The sequence below is a fragment of the Falco rusticolus genome, chromosome 10 (assembly GCF_015220075.1).
Source record: "Falco rusticolus isolate bFalRus1 chromosome 10, bFalRus1.pri, whole genome shotgun sequence".
Taxonomy (NCBI): Eukaryota; Metazoa; Chordata; class Aves; order Falconiformes; family Falconidae; genus Falco; species Falco rusticolus.
The window spans coordinates 19,082,348-19,102,296 of NC_051196.1; the positions used below are offsets into that span (position 1 = coordinate 19,082,348).

A 19,949-nucleotide genomic window follows, 5' to 3' on the forward strand; every position below is an offset into this window, starting at 1 on the left:
TGCCAGCTATCACAGACCCATCTGCTGGAGCTGCTTAGGAAAATCCACCCGGAAAACTGAACCGAAACAATGTTCGTGTCATGGCAGCTCCAACAGCAGCATTTCCTTGGAGGTTATTTTGGGCTCCTCCCCTGGCCTGTGCTACCACAGCAGGGACACCTTCTGTCCCCTGAGAGGGCAACCAGGTCACCTTGTGCCGGCATCCAGAGACGCCTGTCCCAAAGGCGCAGCATGGGTGCTGCAGCTTGGCTCAAGAGCCCTGACAGGCATCTGAATGGCCTGGTTTCTGAACAACTCTATTTTATTCAGGAATGCAAAATATCTCACTTTGTGTCAAGCTTTTTAATAAACTTTTCATTCTGCAGTGACTCTTTCAAATTTTTTATTTTTTTTTTTTTAGTTCAGGATAAAAGCAGATACCAGAATCTTCAAATTCCTTGTGCTATTGAATTTCCATTTTACATTCAGCTTGAGCAATTTCCAGGCTCTTTTCTGTAAAGAAACAAGCTCTGACTTTGTGTGTCCTGGCATGACAGCGTGTGGAATGAATGCATATGCAATGGATCAGAAATAAATCCGATGCTGTCCCTCCCAGTCCTCATGGAAAAAAATGTTTTAGCAGAGGATTATTGCCCTCTGGGCTGGAAAATAGTTCTGCAGAGTGGACGTGGCATTGGGGCAAGAATCTGTTCTTATGGGTCTGGAGTGAAGTCTGAATTGCTAAGTCTCCCCCAACTCTGTCAGCCTCAGGGCCTTCAGGGTTTGTAGCAGAGCACTACAATCAGCCCTAAAGTATAATATCAGGGGCTCCAGCAAACACTCTTCCTTCCGAACAGAATGTGCATGTTGAACTTCCATTATGGCCTTTTACTTTGGTCAGAGTATTAAGGGGTGTTGCTGTCACTTTGGGTTAATGGGAGTTTGTCGTATTTTACTTCAAGGCTGTTTGCCTTTCTTGTGTGCTTATGAGAACTGTGGTAGGATTTATAGGGTCAGTACTTCAAGGGTACTGCAGTTGTAATGTTGGAGAGGTTACTGCCAGTCCATTTGCTCTTCAAAGGCACAGCTGGCATGGAAACCTGCACAGTGTGCACCTGAAGCCCCATTCTTAATGGTGATTTAAGTTGCTTTTGTAGGCAAGTGAAAAATGATAGAAAGTAATCTTGCACTCCAGGAGTTTGTCAGAGATGAAAGAATGTAGGTCACTTCCTGCAAGACTGCTAGGGAGAAAAGGGATTTACTTTCTTGTTGGTCAAAGAAGAGAGATGGAGAGATCCTGTCCTGAAGTCTGTCTTCAAGTGCATGGCTCTGGCATTCTATGAAGACGGCAATCACATGGCTTTAGGTGCTGAGCAAAGGATGCTATGAAAACACAGGCTAAAAGTTCAGGAAAAGGTTGTGACAGACCTTGGTAGGAAAGGTTATTGATGGCAGGAGTCAAAATACTGACCGCTGGTGTACTACAGCACTTGCTCTGTCCCACGTTTTCATGATCCAGCCTCTGGGTCACCCTTGTCTTTAAGCTTGCTGGTCTGAGCGATGGTCAGGCCAGCGTTGTCTCACAGTCAAGCCCACCTCCAATCTCCCAAACGGTTCTTGCTTAAGATCTTGTGTGGGATTTAGTTTGTAGTACTGACCAAAATGGGAAATAACATTTCTTCTCAAAATACCTTTGTCACTCTGCTTCAGAGCTTTTGCTTGATCCCCTCAGATCACTTCCATTTCTGTCCCTCCTGTGGTGTGGGGGGTTTTTTTTTGTTTTTTTTTAGTTTGGTCACCTTCTCTTCTGGGAACTCTACATTTAATGACTCTAATCTCTTTTCAGGTTTTCCTTTTTAGGCCCTCTTGCTTGGGTGTAGTCCAAGATAAACCTGGAAAAGCCTGGTAAATTGGTCTGCTCCTTCAGTACCTGTGTAACACCTGCTTGTTGTAATTAACTCTTTGAAGTCACCTGGCAATGAGTCTGATGGTGAACAATGAGCAGCTTCTTTAGCTGTTCAGTGGCAGGATTGAGAAGTTGCCACTTTCTCTGTGATCTTTCTGCCAGGGACTGTGAGGTCTGGGTTAAGGATGACACACTGATCCCAGGACAGAGTTACAGAATTGAAGAGCCTGTTAAATAGGAAAAAATCAGTACTTGCTCTTTTTTTTTTTTTTCCCCCCATTAGCCTCTGTTCAAATGAAGTTGCTTTTGAGGAAAAAAGATGACTCTGAGGTAACATTGGATTGGTTCTCATCCTACTTCCTCTGTCTTTTTTATAATGTAGAGATGAAAACATTTCTCTCCCTTTGTGTCTGCCTGGTCTGTTTTGATGTTGAGGTGGTCTGCTTGCCCACACATAAGCACTGAGCATAGTACAGATTTGGTCTTGGCTGAGGCCTCTGAATGTGATTATGTAAAATAAATGAGAGAGATTAATATGATTAGACCAGATATGGTGTTCCCTGAAGGAATCTCATGGATGTTTTGGAGAGAGAGCTACAGAAATGAGGCCATTGCTGCCGCATTGGTTCTCATTCAGTGTCCTGTTTTGAGGCTCCCCACACCCAAACTCCTCCTCCTAAACTCTTCTCTCCCTGGATTTTGCAGGACGCCTACTCTGAAATCGCCTACCTTTTTGCTGAGTTTTTCCGAGACCTTGACATCGTCCCATCTGACATCATTGCAGGCCTGGTTCTTCTGCGCCAACGGCAGCGGGCAAAGCGCAATGCTGTGCTGGATGAGGTGGGTGGAGGGGGTGCGTCGCAGTGTGTGGAGGCAGTGGGCATCTCCCTTGGCCTCTGACTTACCTGCTGCTCTTGTGACTCACTGTGTGAGAACTGCATGACTCTGCCCGTCTTGTTTCTGTTGTGTGATGGGCTACTGCCAGTCACTGAGCTATAAAATAAAACCACTTAACTCCTTCAGCAGCTTTTTATGAGGCTCCCAAAGGGCCCAGCTGACACAGAGTCAAGCTTGTGAAACCTGTCGTCTCTTCTAGGCAGGTGATACATACAGATTTAGCTCTTGACCCCAAATGGGCAACTGCCTTGAGGGAGGTGGCAGGTACTTAAAAGTGGATGGGAAGATTGCTCCACCTGTACAGTGATGTGGAGAAGACTCCAGCATCTAGGTAAAGCTGCAGGAGGAATTTTAGGGAAAGATTCCTAAATTCCCAAGCCATTACTGGCATTGAGACTTGTGGGTTGTCATCCCAGTAGAAAATTGTTTTGGTTTCCTGCTCCTGCCCCCTTTCCTTGAGGTGGGGTTCAGACAGCAGTGATCAGATCAGGCAGAAACAAGAACAGCAAAATTGGAACTAGTGGAGGAGACTGGTTGGGATACTTGAAAGCGTCTTGTCCCAGGTTACACAGTGCTTTCTGTTTCTCATGCATAAATTTTGTCTTGGTGACACAGAGAATTTTTATATATGTTTGTGACTTACAGGCAAACAATGACATTTTAGCTTTTCTATCTGGGATGCCAGTGACCAGGAACACAAAGTATCTGGATCTGAAAAATGTGGTAAGTCACTGGACTGTGATCTTGCAAACTCACCACGCTTCCCTGTGTAGCCTGTTTTCTTTTTCTCAGTGGCTTCTCTTATTCCTTTCTCCCCTCTCTGGAATAATCAAAGAAATTAAAGATGAGTACAACATAATAACCACACTTGCTTTCTGGAGGCTTTTTGTCTTCAGATGACTTTTAAAGCATTATCTATCTCTGTCCTCCACTTTGGGGGATGTGGTAGTATTTCCAATCAGATGGGAGAAGGCAATGTGAGGTTTCTTCAAAGCCAGAGGTATGAGATGAGTGCTGCATCCAGGAGTGTCGTGCAGAGCTCCATATGGAATTACCACCAGCAGAGCTCGTGGAGCCCTGCCTGCTGGGTTCCATCTTGATAAGGGCAGGGAACTGCCTGGAATGAGATGGAGCCTTCCTCCCTGGGGCTGCTTCTCAGCAGTTCTCAGGATGGAAGTGGCTGCAGCCTGTTCTGTTCTATGTGAATTAAGCTTGGCTTTCCTTCTGGCATGCTGCTATTGCAGCCCTTCATTGGGCAAACTGTATTCACCTTCCTTGATTAGACGATATTGCTGCAAGAGAGGCAAGACTGACCCAATCCCAGCATCTCTGATCAAGTGATTCTGTGATTAACCTGCTTCTGGCTGTGCTGTACTGCATTGTGTTTAATGCTAACATCCTGCTGGTGCTAAGCCTGTGTTGTCTCCTGAATAGGTGTGTGTGGGGAGAGATGTCAGCAGAGCTTATAGAAGACAGCACCAAGGCATGTGGCCCCAAACTGGCTCTATGGTCCTCTCTGAGCATCTTATGGCCTGTGACACTGTGGAAGCAGTATATTTAGAGAGCTGATCTTCTTGGGGCTTAAACCAGTTTTCTCCTTTACTAGGGTAGGGTGGAGCAAAGGCCACAAGGGATGGCCTGCCTTTGCAGCAGGGTGTTTGCACAGAGGAGAACTTCTGTAGAACTAACTTCCATTTTTTTTAAACAGTTAGCAGGGCCCCTCCACTCGGGGAAAATAGGCATGGCTATACTGAGCTGTTCTTGGGAAGGGGAGGACATTGCCCAGCATAACCAGCTTGCTGTCCTGCAATCACCTGGAAATGCTGGCAGTGCTGTTCTGGTGGTGCTGAGAGAGAAGGCTGATGCTCAGAAAAAAAGGGTGCACATGTCTGACTGATGGAAAAAGGGAAATGGTAGAAAAACTCACTCTCTAAAAGCAAATAAGGCCTTTAGTGAGTCTCTTGTCTCTTTCAGCAAGAGATGCAGCGGTACAAAGAGGTGTGTTACTACATGCTGTTTGCCCTGGCTGCCTATGGCTGGCCCATATACCTGATGAGGAAGCCCACATGTGGACTCTGTCGCCTGGCCAGATCCTGCTCGTGAGTGGCCATCCTGTCTATCACTCTGCCTTCTTTTCTTCCCTTTTCTCTCCTGTTTTTTCCTAGATTTAGAAATATGTTTTTTCATCAGTTTGCTCTCCATCACCTCTCTATTTCTTCCTTTTATCTTCTGCTTTTTTCCTTTTTTTCCTTCTCATGCTTTTTCTTTCCATCTCTCGTTAACTCTGTGCCTTCATACTTCAACATCTTTCTCCTTGATCTCTTCCTTACAGTTGCTTATCTGCTTACCTTGTTAAACAAACCAGGCTGTCCTATGTTCTGTCCTCTCTGGCACGCTAAGGATCATGCCAGTCCTGTGCAGTTTGAACAGCCAGCGGAGAGAACTCATCTGGCACCAGACTGCTTTCACACTGAGTCAAAAAGCTGTCTTGGAGCTCAGGAATCAGATTTATCAGCAAGCCCAGATATACAGGAGTTGACATTTGGGTCTTTATTAAAGCATTGGCAAAACTTGGCCAGAGTTTGTGCTGTGTTCTCTATGACTAATTGGGGTTTTTTCTGCCATGCTGTATAGTGCTCACCTCATGGAGGCATTGCTGTAGTTCAGTTCAAGATTGCATTGTTTTAAATGTTTGCTTTCAGCTGCCATAATGCTGTCATCGGATTCTCTTTGGGGTTGAGCTTTTTGCACTTACGCAGGCAACTTCTGTGCTGAAGCTATTAGGAGGAACATATTTCCTTTTGAGTACTTTTATTTGTGAAGTGTCTCATAAGGGAAAGAAGGAAAAGAATCTGTGCTTCTGTGTTTGTTCTAGAATTATTCTAGACCTGTGTTCTTTTTTTTGTTATAAATAGATCTAGATCTCAGTAAATTCTAGCTGCTTTGGGTGTTGAAGCTATGTAGGACTGCGCTATGAAGTGCAGTATCCCTTGAGGAGGGATCCCAGCCCCATCATGCATTGATTCCTTGGGGACTGGTTACACTGGAGCTCTCTCTGGTGCTCAGAAGGAAAACTGCATCTGATCCCGGGGCCCTTTTTTGAGGCTGAAACACAAGTTGTGTGCTGTTTTGTGCAAGAGCTCCTACAAGTGAAAGAAATCACTGTTGTTGAGATGAGGCCAGTGTGGCATGCAAGGTCTGTCTTTCCCTTATCTCTAGGCATTCCACCCTAAAACTGGTCACTTCCACGTTCTGCTTTTCCTCAAAGCTATTTTTTTTTCTTCAGCAGATGTTGCTGTCTCTGTCCTTCACGGCCCCGCTATGCACCTAGTGTCACCATTGAAGAGGATAATTGCTGTGGCTGCAATGCCATCGCCATCCGGCGCCACTTCTTGGATGAGAATATGACCTCGGTGGACATTGTTTACACATCTTGCCATGATGCAGTAAGGAGAATCTGCAACTCCCTTCACATTTGGGGGCTGTTTCTAAGGCTCTTCCTAATGGGATTCACATACTTCCAGGCATAGTGATACAAAAAAGGAAACTTAAGCCTTTTTTTTTTTTTTTTCTTTTGGATGACCCTAGAGCTTCCTGTCCCCTCTCTCCATCAAGAAATTCTGCCACTTGGACAGAAACAGATGCTAGTACGAAAACTCAGATCATTCGGAGGAGTGCTTATGCATAAAGCATAGCCTGTCACACTGCTCCGTTTCCTTTTCCCTGAGCAGGAATAATTAAACAGGAATGTCTCAAATGATGGTTACAGTACAGGATCTTTTCCAGGTTTATGAAACACCTTTCTATGTGGCTGTGGACCATGATAAGAAGAAGGTGGTCATTAGTATCAGAGGAACTCTGTCTCCAAAAGTAAGTGCATTGTGCAGTGGCCTCAAATACCCTTGGCCACCCTGGCAGACTTTTGGGAGAGTCTGAGACCTTCCTGACTCACGCTTGGTGTGTGACTTACCTGTAGCGCGGTGACTGGTTTTCTTCCAGGATGCCCTGACGGACCTAACTGGGGATGCAGAGCGCCTTCCAGTTGAGGGTCACCACGGAACGTGGCTGGGACACAAGGTGTGTAAAAGAAAACAAACCAAAATGAAAAAGGAGAACCACTTCTTTTTCTAGTGTTTTGACTTTTTAATTACAGGCAAAAAAAGAATGGCCTTAATTGCTTGAGGTGCTTTTAAGAAGGGTGTTACATAACTGCAGTGAAATGGCTTTGAGGTGTTAAAAATCCTTAGCTGTAACAGTTACAATCACTACGTGTGTAATTAAAAACCCCATACAATTAGTAAAAACCAAACAGTAAAAGGCATCTGTGGGGACCTAGAGCAAAACTATTGGGAGTAATTCAGATTACTTTGTTTCCCAATGACCTTTTCAGAATTTGCAATCAAACCTTGAAAATGCGTTTTGAAGTTCTGTTGCAAGAGGATTGTTGCACTGACCCTCACAAAAGGATCCTGGCAGGACTTGCCTCTGTAATTAGACTGATGCTATATGTCTGTGTTAGTGATCAGGGCTGGGCTGATTAAATCAATTTACTATAGAGCTGACCTTTGCCCCAGTCCAGCAAAGTAATGACACGCATGCTGAGTTTTAAGATTATCAGGAATTTGGCAGCCTCTCAAGATGCAGTGCCAGGTTGGGGAAAGAAAAATACAAACTCTGTGTTGGAAGGAATGTAGCGGCTGTTGGAAATGTGGCTGCAAGGAGGTGATGTTGCTGATCGTCTCGTCAGGGTCCCTTCAGGGAGGGACATCAGGTTTCTAGCTGCTTGGAGCCATGAGCTGGGAGCTCCTGCTTTATTCATGATGTCCTGCCTGAATGCCAGACCTCTTCCCTGTGCTTTGATGCTTCACTTTAGGAAGCAGAGTGTTAGCAGCTGGTAGACAGCTGCGTACTTCAGTGCTTAGCTGGATGTGGGTCTGATAGAGAAGTGGCTACTTGAGAAGGTGTGTGGGCTCTGTGGGCTCCTAGCCTCCCAGAGCAGCAGATCTTTTCAAAAAGTGTTGTGTGCCCCCTGTTTGGCTGATGCCTATTTCCTTTGTTTCCCCCCGAATGAGAAATTTAATCAACCTGGCAATTTACCCTGGGACATTTTATGGAAACGCACGTAACAGAGATGTTTAGTGATGTGAATTGTTACCATCAGTTGTGTGACAAAATTCTATTTGTTTAATACTTCTGAAGTGTGGCAGTCAATGGTAACATGACGGTTACATTGTCGCTGTTGGGCAGTTACATTGTTGCCATTAGGTGGCTACACTGTTGCCACACTGTTGCCATTAGACAATTACATGGTTGCTCCATTGCATTAGGTGGTTACATTGTTGCTACATTGTTGTCATTTAGGCACTTCCAGTGTTGCTACATTGTTGCCATTGGGCAGTTAAATTGTTGCTGTTATGCAGCTACATTGTTGCTACATTGTTGCTGTTAGGCTGTTACAATGTGACATTGCTGTTGTACACATTCATTTAGCTCAAAATTACTTTGGACAATTCGTGTAATCGACAGTTGGTACAGAGAGAAATGTCAAAGGACACCAAAGGGAAGGAAGGGGGGAATCTGTTCTCTTTTTAATGTGCAGAAAAGCCGGTAACAAACCCTTGCAGAAGCTGGCTTCCCTTTGATCTGTATGTGAAAACGCTCACATGCCAGTGACTAATACGAAACATTATCAGGTCATTCCCTTTGTTCTATGTTGAGTTTCTATATGGCCTTTGTGTGATTTCTTTCTTGATTGTTGCTAGTACAGAGATACAGCTTTATCTTAAATTATTATCAATATTAATCTTCAGGCAATAACGTACTGTTGATTCCTGAGGGGAACTAATGGAGATAATAGAATTTAAAAATGTCTGCCTTAATGCATTTTTAATGTCCAGAAGTCAACTTTAATACAAAAATAAATGAAGTGTTTTGCTAACACATTTAATTTGGAGAAAAGTACTTGGCCGTTCGAGAGCTCCCTGTCAGTTGTTTGATTTCTGTTATTTTTCTTGCTGATTCTGTCACGCACACCCAGCAGGCTGGCATGGCCTGTTATCTCCACCTGCGGAGCCCGCCTGTCACTGTGCTTCACGCGGTGTTGATCAGACATTCTACAAATTAAAACTCTTGATGTTTACATGAGCCTCCTTATCACTCCACTGGTACCATAGCTGAAAGTGTTTGATTGCTTGGGATGCTGCAAATGCCACAGTTAAAATATATATTAGGTCTCTGAGCTATTTTGGATCAAAGAAACATAGCTGTAACTAAGGTTTATGGGTTAGCAGGCAAAAAAAAAAAAAAAAGGGATTGTCACAATTTGGAGGGGAAATTAAATGGGGGGAAAAAAGCTTCACATTTTTTGAAATCTACTGATTTTATAATAAAATGAATTCTAAAATAATCATAAGTCAAGCATATGAATCTATACTTAATTCTGTTGAACTTGTATAGAACAAAGCTACTAAAACGATCATGTTATGGAGGTTTGTTTTCCTGGTGTAGAGCCAAGTGGGATGACAAGTAGTAGCTGCTAGAAGGAAGCCCTGAAAGCTCAGCCATGATAAGAGCTCTCACCAGTTTGATAGAACAGTCAGTAATAGCAATAACTTTCAAGCTCTTTACCAAATAGACCCCCTCTGTGAATTTTCACACACACACACACACTTAAAATACCTCAGAGCAGTTTCATGCCTTCAGACTGCAAAGCAATACAGAACATTTCCCTTCCACTTGTCCTAGATCCTCCAGTCTGCTTGGCTTTTTATGTGTGAGGGTTGAAAATGAAGCCCGGATAGTTTTATTAGTTTGAAACTTATGAAACGGTGTCCACTGTAACGGGAAGTCTAAATGTAACTTTGTGGTGATAAGTCTCATTTCGTAATATTAAAATCACTGTCTATATTAGAATACACTTTAATTACCAAAAATATACCTATAAGGCTGACTAACAGCCCATTAATAATATCACCATGGATTTAGGTCATGCTTTTCAAAAATAGAATCCGAAATTCACGTTAGAAATTTATATAAGTCGTCTGCCATTCACTTCTCATTAGAGTTGGCAATGGAGCCTCTCCTGAATGCAGTGGAAGCTGGCTAGCTGCTGAGACATCTGAACACAGGCATGAAGTACCATGGCATCTGCTTTTTGATAATGATGGTGGTGTTACAGATGTCCCATTTATAGATTTACCCATTTCAGGCTCTGCAGAATCACCTGTGCTCTGCTCTTGCTTTTCAGTAGTCAGATTGGGTTTGATGTTGTGTTTGATATTGAGGACTTTGAAAATTCCATGTTTCTTTGCTTTTTGAGAGGGCCATGAATTCTTCTGTGTCTGACATTAAACAGCGCTCAGTAATGTTCGCTTTGTACTTAAACTGTTTTCAGGTAGGGGCGTCATGGAAAATAGCAAAGGAGATGATCTCCCCTGGTTTTTGACCAACCCAGGCAGCATGAATTATTTGAGGTCTGTAATCACTGAATTAGAGTAGATGATTTCTGTTTACCAGTGTTCACCCTGGACTACATCACTGTTTTTCAGCCTTTGTAGTTCAGGCTTGCTTATCATTGATTAAACTGTAGCAAAGGCATGACCAAGAATTTATGCAACAGACCACATTCTAGTTGCTTCTTTATAACAGATCAACTGCATTTGTAATTATTACACAGGGGGAGAAGCACTCTTCAGATGCAGCCGTCAGCAGAGAAGATAAATGTTTAGAACCAGACTGTCGGCTTGTTTCCCATCTTCCAGCAGTTCTTAGCTTCTAGTGAATAAAAAACCTTAACAACTTGTGATTAATGTCCTTTGACAGCTGAATCTCCTTACTAGTTGCTGCTTTCTCCAGTCATCAATAGCTCTTACTATACTGATAGTGCTACCACTTTCCCCCCTCTAGTAGTGTCTTGGTATTTGTATTTTCCCTGTGAACTTGCTGGGCTAGTTCATGCTTTCATCCACAGATCTAAATGGAAGAGTACAGGTTTGCAGTTAAGGCAGTGGCATGCACAAAATCAGTTTGTTTCTCTGTTCTAGTGCAGGTCCCAGTGTCTGCTGAGCTACCAGCCACACAACCTTACATTTAAGTGGGTTTTGTGGTGGTGGGTGTTTTTTGGGTTGGGTTTGGCTTTTTTCTGGACTTTGTACCATGAGCCCAGGAATAGGGCCTTTGAGTATTAACTTCATTTAAGAACTGTCATTACTCGTAAACAGATTGTGGCTCCGGTAATCAGTGAGCCACGACATCTGCCTAATGAAGTCTATTCCTAAACGTGGAGTCAGTATTCTTCCTCAACCTGGACACATGCTGTGTGGCACTCAAGAGCTTATACAGCATTTGGGGCAGTATAGCGTCTGCTAGATGTTTAGATCAGGGCTGATCCATAGCTGTTTACATCCTGTTCTGTCTTGATGTTTCCCTCAGGGAATGGTGCTATCTGCTGAGTACATCAAGAAGAAATTGGAGCAAGAAATGGTGCTTTCTCAAGCTTTTGGACGAGACTTAGTGAGTATTAGTTTTATTCTATCTTTGTAGGCTATAAAAAAGATGAAATTTCCCTAAAAAACTGATTTTAGGGTTACTTTGATGTTCCCAAATCTGTTGTACTGACTTCTAAAATCTTCCTTCAGTTCCTATTCCTCCTGATTGCCAGGCAGGCAACTAGTTACTTATTCCCCCAAGGCTTTTTTCTTTTGAAACCACCAATACTGCAGAACTCGGGATAATTTTTTTTTTTCCCAGGCAAAGCTAAGGCAGGAAGTCCCATTTGGTGGCATTGCAGGACAGGGAACATTAAAACCAGATCAACAGGAACTAAAATCTCATCTCTATGGAGATTCTCTTTGGAGACGGCAACGGGATGCCGTGCAGACTGCCTGTGTGTGCACATTTCTTGCGATAGAGAGCTATTGGAGAACCCAAGAGAGACATTACAAAGCAGCTTACCTTAGTTTGTATGTCAGTAAGAGCACAGCCCACTGAGGAGGGAACTTGTGAACCACCTGATTTCCTGCTGTCAGACAGCTGTCCTTTCCTCAAGCCCAAAGAGTGCCTTTGGCCTGAGCAGTGCCCACGGGGAAATTAGCAGTAGCTCAAGGGAGAAAGAAAAAAAGGGATAAAAGCCTCGATGGTTCCCTGAAATTTGAGTGTCATACCAGCCGACACTGAAGTGTCTGCCTGGTGATGTTTGGTACGTGTAGAGAGAGATACACAGGCATGTGTGAATTCTTTGTGCACGGTACTTTATTGCTCTCTTCCTGGAAAGTGAAATTTGGTTTTCAGTGAGCTGTTAGCTGAGGAATTTTTCCTGATGTCAAAGAACTCATTTGCTACCTGACTGGTGAGGATATAGTGACATTCAAAGCTCTATACTTTGGTTGTCTCCTGTGCATGATAATAAGTACCACATTCTGTTCTGCTTGAAGCTGGCTGTATGTACAGCGGGTCCAAATTCTAATTGGTGAAGAATAGTGAAACTAATTGGACCTGACCTACAAGGACAGAAAGAGCTTGATTAGTATGAGAGAGAGCAGCTGGCTTATATGTAGAAAATTAAATACTCTCTGAAGCTGAACTCTGAAGAATATCTGAAAAAGTGCTATGGCCAGAACATGTGCTGTCCCAAGTCCTACTGAAGGTTCATCTAGCCTGGTACTTTGTTTTTTACAGTTGCCAGCAACAGATGCTTGGGGAATGGGACAGATTTTGGGGGTTGTGGACTTACCTTTCAGTCTGACTTCAATTTCTTTTTTTTCTTTTTTTGTTGTTGTTTTCAGGGGAGAGGAACAAAGCACTATGGCCTGATTGTGGTTGGTCATTCCCTAGGGGCTGGCACGGCTGCCATCCTGTCCTTCCTCTTGCGTCCACAGTATCCATCACTGAAGTGCTTTGCCTATTCTCCCCCAGGTGGGCTGCTGAGGTAGGTGTCGGGGCAGGAGGACTGGTGGGAGAGAGTGGGGGTGTCGTAGCTGGGTCAGATCCTGTTTGTGATGCTCTGAGAAGCACGCAGAAAAATGGAGAGGCCGTCTATGGGAGCTGAGGGATGTTGGCAGCCTTTGCTCTGTGTTAGTTTGGAGTTTAGGTTATGATGGCAGGTGGCTGCTCGCCCAGATATTCTGGTTTATGAGTTAGCTGCCTGTGGCTCTAGCTCTAATTTCACCCTGACTAGCAGAAAATGCAGGTTGAGTGGATGGGGTGCAATTTCCATATTCTCTGCACAGTGCCACTGTGTCCTCTCCCCATCTGCTGTGAATAGATGTACAATAAGGAGATACTTGACCAAGTGTAGATGCCTGCATCAGTTGATCTAGTTGTTTGGACTCCTTTTGCAGCTGACAAAGAAACTGGCACTTCTGGGGTGTGATTTCTGTCATTGTAATGTGGGTGCCTAAAATAGATCAGAGGGATGGTGCTTCTTGTGTGCCTGTTTCTCTCCCTCGACTACAGGGGGAATCTAGGGTAGCTGCCTCAGAGCTCTGCAGAGAGGTATGGTGAGTTCCTCCCACTGTGAATTGGAACAGACCTGCTGGTCACATTATTTACATGACAGTCAAACAAAAACATCCCACTTGATTGCTGTGAAGTGAGATAAAGTCTTTCTAGTCATGACAGATGTCATGAGGGCACTTGAAATCGGCTATGGATTATCAGAAGCTTCTTGTGATAGTAACTGTATCATGTTCCAGGAGCAGCCAAGGGTTTTAAACTATCCCACTAATGAATCTGAATATCAGCATGCCTTGTTATGATAGTAATCCCTGGCCTTCTGCAGCTATAGAGGAGTTGCTCTGTAGAATGTTTCATGAGAGTTTTATAGCCTTCTGCTCAGAGCTTCTGCTCCTCAATAGCTTGGGCCAAGCTGTGCTGCATTGCCTCAGCTGTTTGAGTTCAGGGAGGTGCCTCCGACTGTCACACTTTTGTTGCACTGTGTGTCATGCCCAGGGTCATCTCTAGGTCAATGATGCAGCCTCTGCCTGTAGTAACTGGTTCAAAAGATCTGTGGGAAGGTAGCTGATTGCAGAACCAGTTCAGAGTGGAAGCCTTAATTCCCTCTTGTCTTGGTATTCAGGTTGCTGCAGAAAGTGGCAGTCTTAGTTCTACAGTGTCTTTGTAAAGTTGCCTCAGGAGCATGGTATATCCTCTTCCCTTCTGCTGTCCTGGCCATTCCCAAACTGTTGGAAAATGAGGCATTGAGTTCAAGTACTTCCTTTTCCAAGTATATTCAGAGCCAAAGTAATGTTGCTTAGGGCATGGGATGTGAATTTCAGGCTTTTCTTTATCAAGGTGCAAGTCTTAAAAGCCTTATTTGGGCTGAGTGGCTTGGGATGTGGTTTTTATGACCCTGGTTCACTACTTAGTAACCTCTGGGACACCAGTGGCAAATTGGGAATGAAGTGCCAGTTTGCTGCTAGTGAAACACTGCTTCTTCTTGGTCCTGTTTCTCTTCCAGTGAGGATGCCATGGAGTATTCAAAAGAGTTTGTGACTGCAGTCGTGCTTGGCAAAGATCTAGTGCCCAGGCAAGTTGAGAAGTGTCTGAATTTCTTGATGAATATCTGCTGTTCTACACTAAAGTCACCTGTTTCCTATCAGAAGCATCGAGCTCATCTCTGTCTCTAGTTTCCTCATTAACCTGTCCTTGTATGCTTCTTACTTGTCTTCATAGTTACCTGTATTGCTGCATCTTTTACCTGGGCACCTGTATTGGTGTTTCACACACACTTTTACAGGCATATTCCCCCCTGTCTCTCAGCTGCCTGTATGAAAGAGAAGGGTGACTATCCTGCCTCTGTAATAATACTCACTGCAGTATCTGACATGTCAGTGCCATCTTCCTGGTTGCCTGTGTTTTCTCAGACCTCTTCACGCTCTGCCCTGCACTAGAGGCACTGTCATCTCATTTTGTACTGCTTGTCTCTGAATACCTACTCCGTATCATCTTGCATCTCTGAACCAGCTCCCTCATTTCTTGTGTCTTGGTATTTCTCACCTCTCATTGTCTCCCAGGACCTGTTCTACTGAGCAGGGCATTGGACTAGGAGCAACCTGGGTTTTACTTTTGCTTCTGTCTTGTTGTGTGACCTCAGATAAATGGTGACGTGTCTGTCTGTACAATATAAGGCATGTAGAATTCACTGGAGGAAAAGTACCACACAGTATTGAATGTGCCTTTTGGTAACCTTGTGACAAAATCTTGTCCATCCTGTAGTCTGTATAGTGGTGTCATATAGCTCTGTGACATCTTTCTGCCTTCCCTCTTCTGTGTCATCCTATACTTGTCTTGCTCGCTTCTTTCTGTGGTTGTATCATCTCGTTATCTGTCCATTGACCTCTCACATCTGTGTTCACTGATCTGATTCTGCTATTACATTTCATACCTGTTATTGCCATGACGATTTCCTGTTGCCTCTTAACCCTGGTTACTGGTCCTGGGTGATGCCACAACCCACCTCTGAAATGATCTGCATTATGGCCTTGTTGCATTCTTGTAGTGTCTTTTGTAGAACAGTTTCTCGTTCTGCACTGTGTGTCCCTACCGTCCTGTTCCCAGCCCAGCTGTTGTAAACGCATCTTCCTCTTTTCCCAGAATCGGTCTCTCTCAGCTGGAGGGATTTCGCCGGCAGCTTCTGGATGTTCTTCAAAGAAGTAACAAACCAAAGGTAAGAGTAACAGACAGACATGACACCTCAAGGTGAGTCTCTGAGCAGTGATGGTAAATGTTTAGTGTCACATAGCAATGCTGCAGACTTCCTCTGCCCTCCAGGTCTCCTCAGGTCCACTGTGACTATTATTTAGGTAACCAGAGGAGTGATGGCAAGAGCTGGAAGGCAGCTAGAGCGGTCAGACCAAAGGGCTGCACTCTGCAGTCTGTGTGATGATTCTGGCTCCCTTGCTCAGAGCTCACCATCACAGGTCTAAAATAACTGAGCAAGAGATTTTTCTCATCCGAGCTTGTTTTGGTGTCTGTGTTCCAACTGTAGCTTTTCTTGGCCAGTAACGAATGGTAACAGGCTAGCAAGTACAACAGTTATCTGCTTATAGACACTGCTGCGTGCTGTCTGGGTGGTGCTGTTCTAGGATGAGCGGTCTGTTGATGTTTTGGAGATAGAAAATGGGGAAAATTGTTCCTCTCCAGGCTTCTTTACCATTACACTGAGATGGAAAAAACAATAAAATGTTAAGATTTTTTGGGGTAAAATACTATAGAAATGACCTGTAAAGGGAGAAAACTGAGCTTACATTTATTTTTCTTATTAACATTCTATGTTTTTTGTGTTTTGGCTTCTGGGTGTTTTTGGTGAGTTTTTGAGGGTTTTTAGGATTTCTTTCAGTGCATAAAGAAAGGCCTAAACAGAACTTTTGTCTGTTTATGTTATATAATCTTCTGCTTAGTTTTGTGCATTAAAAATTCAGATTCAGTCTACCTTGTTTATCCCAGAAGATACCAAGTTATCAGTCGGTGGGCAAGTTGGTGCTTGCTCTAGGTCCTTAACTCTACAAAATCCTCCAGTAAAAAAAGGAAGGATGAGATGTTGCTAGTTCTGAGGTTAAAATTGTAAAAAGAAGAAACACCTTTCCTAGGCAGGGTTATCCCTGCCTCTGGGTCTATTATTTAATCAAGTGGGGCACAAGACCTGGTTTTTTTTTTTCTGGCATTAGATACTTAGTTTAAAACTCCCAATAGTGTCTTGTGAGATGGCTTTGCTTTTCTTTTGATGTTTTTCTTTTATCAATGTTCTCTTTCCTTTCTCTTGTGTTGGACAGTGGCGAATCATTGTGGGGGCTACAAAGTGCATACCCAAGTCAGAGCTCCCTGAAGAGACAGAAGAAAATTCAGTAACAAGTAATCGTCTCTGGACCCATCCCAGTGATCTGACTATCGCCCTGTCTGCAAGCACGCCACTTTACCCACCTGGCCGCATCATCCACGTGGTGCACAATCATCCTGCAGAGCAGTGCTGGTGAGTATGTGCGGAGCTGTGAAGCCAGCCCACAGGTGGAGGTGAAAATTCTTTTGGAAAAGAATCCCCAAGACAGGAACCTATCTACCAAGGAGGTGATTTTTTTAATTCCTTTTTTTTTTTTCCCCTCCACTGTCTTGTGGTGACAGTGATTGTGTCTGTGTTGTCAGAATAAAAAGATAGTCATGTCACTGTTGGCTAGTGCAGAGTTTTGGAGCGATGGCAGTAGCTTGCATACTTTAATATCTCCTCCCTCTGTTTTGGTTTTTTTTTGTTTCCTGTTGCTTTTTCTGTCTCTAAAACCTGCTGTTTCTTTCTTTTGCATGCCAAAATATTGGCCTGCTCTTTCATCCCCTGCTCCTTGTTTTTTCCTCTGGATCCCAACTCCTCTTCCAGTTGCTGTGAGCAAGAGGATCCCACTTACTTTGCTATCTGGGGTGACAATAAGGCGTTCAATGAAGTGATCATCTCGCCGGCAATGTTGCACGAACACCTCCCATACGTGGTCATGGAAGGGCTGAACAAGGTAAGGCAGAGAATTAGGATCAGGGGGCACTAGGTGCCCTAAGAAAATGAATGCCTTGTCACAGACCTTTATGTACGTAGGATAAGTAGTCCTTTCCCAGGAATGCTGACTGTTTATACAAGACCATGTACTTTGGAGGGGAGGAGGAAAGAAGATTGTGCTCTGGGCCAGTCACAGGCTATTAGTTGGACGTAATGAGGCCTGGAAATGGAATGCAGATCTCCAGCCCAGCACCCAGAGTTCCAGACTATGTCTTTTTTCCAAATTTAGTGTCATAATAACATGCAGTAGGGTGGTGTTTGGTTTCTTCTCTCAGAAGCTGCCCATTAGACTGCGGCTCAGGTGAAATCCAGGCTGCAACGGAAGTCCTCCAAGCTGCAGCTGTAGCCCCTCTGTTAGTCTGAAGGGTGATTGAGGGTGTGTGTAATGGCTGTAGAGTGGGTCTCTGCCATGAAGCTGCAGTTCCTAGTCATGCAGCTTTACCATGGAGACTTCATAGAATGGTTTGGGTTGGAAGGGACCTTAAAGATGATCTCCCCCTGCCATGGGCAGGGACACTTTCCACCAGACCAGGTTGCTCCCAGCCCCCTCTGCCCTGCTGCTGTGAAGCCTGCTCCTTGCCCCATCTTGACATCACCTCCCCAGCACTGGATTTCCAGCAGGGCATTCTGACAGGATAGACTATGTCAGAATTTATTGATATAATCCCGTATCACAAGACCTTTTCCTGTGCTTGCAGAAGGTGCTGGTGAGAAACAGAGGCAGGTCTAGCCATTTGAAAGTCCTGAGCTGAGAACAGCAAAGCTACTATCTCCACTAAAGCACTACTCTGTCTGCCTTGAATAGGTCTTGGAGAATTACAACAAAGGGAAAACAGCTTTACTTTCTGCAGCCAAAGTGATGGTGAGTCCTACAGAAGTGGATCTCACCCCAGAGTTGATCTTCCAGAGTCAGCCCTTGCCTAGTGGACCCTCAGTGCAGATTGGAACTGGAGCTGTAGCAGCAGACAGAAGGAACAGCAGTACTAAGTAAGGATATATATTTGATTTCTTTGAAGGATTCTTGGCTCTAGGTGTGGGTCCTCTTTCTCTTGGGGCATTGCAATCAATACTTGTGGGAAGGATAGATCCAACAACTGCCTTTATGGGGACTTTTACTTCAGTATGTCTTGTGTCATGGTAGGGGAGAGAAAAATCCTTTGTGTTGCTCAAGAATCTGTGAGTGTGGTGAAGTCAGGAGAACCTAAAAGTTGATGGTATGGAAGAAACATTCTTTTCTCCTTATCCAGACAAGTGGGGTTTTCCTGAAACTATAAAGGCAAAGCTTGCAGTCTTGCAGCCAAATTTCTGGTTTTCCTATGTGATTTTTGTGCCCAGAGATAGCCTACACAGTGATTCTCAAAAGCTGTGAAGCAGTGAAAGCCATAAGCTTACCAGAATGTAGGCATTTAAAGCTGCTTTATAATGTGACTTGTGTAATATTATAAACAGAACAATCTGGGAACCTGGATAAAGGTGAGGGGGAGAGCAGCTGGTGTCCTGTTTGTGGAGAACGGGAACAGTAAGCTCAGGCCAGTGGAAAACAGGTGAAGGGAAAAGGCATGTTCCAAGTGTGGAAGGTGTTCCTGCAGGGCTTGTTTTCTGAAACCCAGACCATCACTGAGCACTGACTTCAGTAGCCTAAAAAAGGCTGAAAGGTGGAGGAACATCTAGAAGGTATACAAAGAGTGGCTTGGAAGAGCTTGTTCTTTGTAGTGTATGGGAACAGCGTTCCTCCAGGAGCTGATGGCAGAGACTCCTTGCAGATTTTTTGGATAACATTTGGGGTGTTGCAGGACCACAAACTTGCAAGAAGCAAAAAAAAAAAAAAGATATGAAAATGTGAGCAAGGACTTGTTTCAAAGCTGGAACACGTGACTTCCATCACAGAATTGCATTATGTAGGGCAAATTGGCAGACAAAATAGGGAAGATGAGAGAAGGAAGAAGGTTTGTAGTCAGAGATGGCAAATAGGAATTGTGAGTGGAAACAGAAGGCAGCATTGTGGGTGGGAGAGGATTATTCCTTTGCAAGGGAAGCACTTCTGTGGAGATTTCAGGTACAGACCCAACAGGAAGCTCTGTGTGTGGGAAGAGGCAGGGTGAGGTGGTCTGTGCTGAGTGATGGACCAGGTTGAGTATTCTCGAGATAATGAGTGACATTTAAACTCGGAAGAAAAATAAGACAGCAAGTAATAGGGAAGGTTCTTATCACAGAAGGTGTGAATGGTCAGAGACTTTGAAGGAGAGCTTAGAAGCAGAACTGCAGCTCTGACGAAACAGCAGGAACAGGGATCAGCTGATGTTTGTGAAGGCTACAGTAAGACTGAGAAGAGGAACTAGGTCAAGCAGCAGGGAGAGGAGCGGTGGTTTCTGTGTGGGAGCAGACCCAAGGGCCTGCTTCCCTTTGAGGCGAATGGAAGAATAGGGGGGAAATATGAGATATGAAAGGAAAAGGAATGAGAGAGAGGACAGAGAGGCTTAAGGGAGGTGCTAGAGTGGAAACAACTGTAGGTTAGCTGTATTTGTTTTAAGGTCAGAGCCAGCTTACTGTGTTGTGCTTCCTCTTCTTGTTCTCAGACCGCTGTTACTCTCTATAGAAGTTACAAAGTGATCAAATATTGGCCTAACTTGTCTT

General features: G+C 44.2%; 1 protein-coding gene across 7 annotated transcripts in view; it reads left to right on the forward strand.

The window, feature by feature from the left end:
• Positions 1–19,949, forward strand: part of DAGLA (diacylglycerol lipase alpha) — a 72,477-nt gene that overhangs the window by 41,020 nt on the left and 11,508 nt on the right. For 6 of the 7 annotated variants that reach the window (XM_037401757.1, XM_037401761.1, XM_037401759.1 and 3 more), the window contains 13 exons: positions 2,591–2,725; positions 3,428–3,505; positions 4,757–4,881; positions 6,069–6,228; positions 6,569–6,652; positions 6,782–6,859; positions 11,213–11,293; positions 12,565–12,707; positions 14,238–14,306; positions 15,374–15,446; positions 16,552–16,748; positions 17,145–17,274; positions 18,121–18,302. In XM_037401757.1, coding sequence (XP_037257654.1) covers positions 2,591–2,725; positions 3,428–3,505; positions 4,757–4,881; positions 6,069–6,228; positions 6,569–6,652; positions 6,782–6,859; positions 11,213–11,293; positions 12,565–12,707; positions 14,238–14,306; positions 15,374–15,446; positions 16,552–16,748; positions 17,145–17,274; positions 18,121–18,302 — 1,535 coding nt within the window. The remainder of the gene's footprint in view (positions 1–2,590; positions 2,726–3,427; positions 3,506–4,756; positions 4,882–6,068; positions 6,229–6,568; positions 6,653–6,781; positions 6,860–11,212; positions 11,294–12,564; positions 12,708–14,237; positions 14,307–15,373; positions 15,447–16,551; positions 16,749–17,144; positions 17,275–18,120; positions 18,303–19,949) is intronic. The other variant, XM_037401762.1, reaches the window with a different exon arrangement.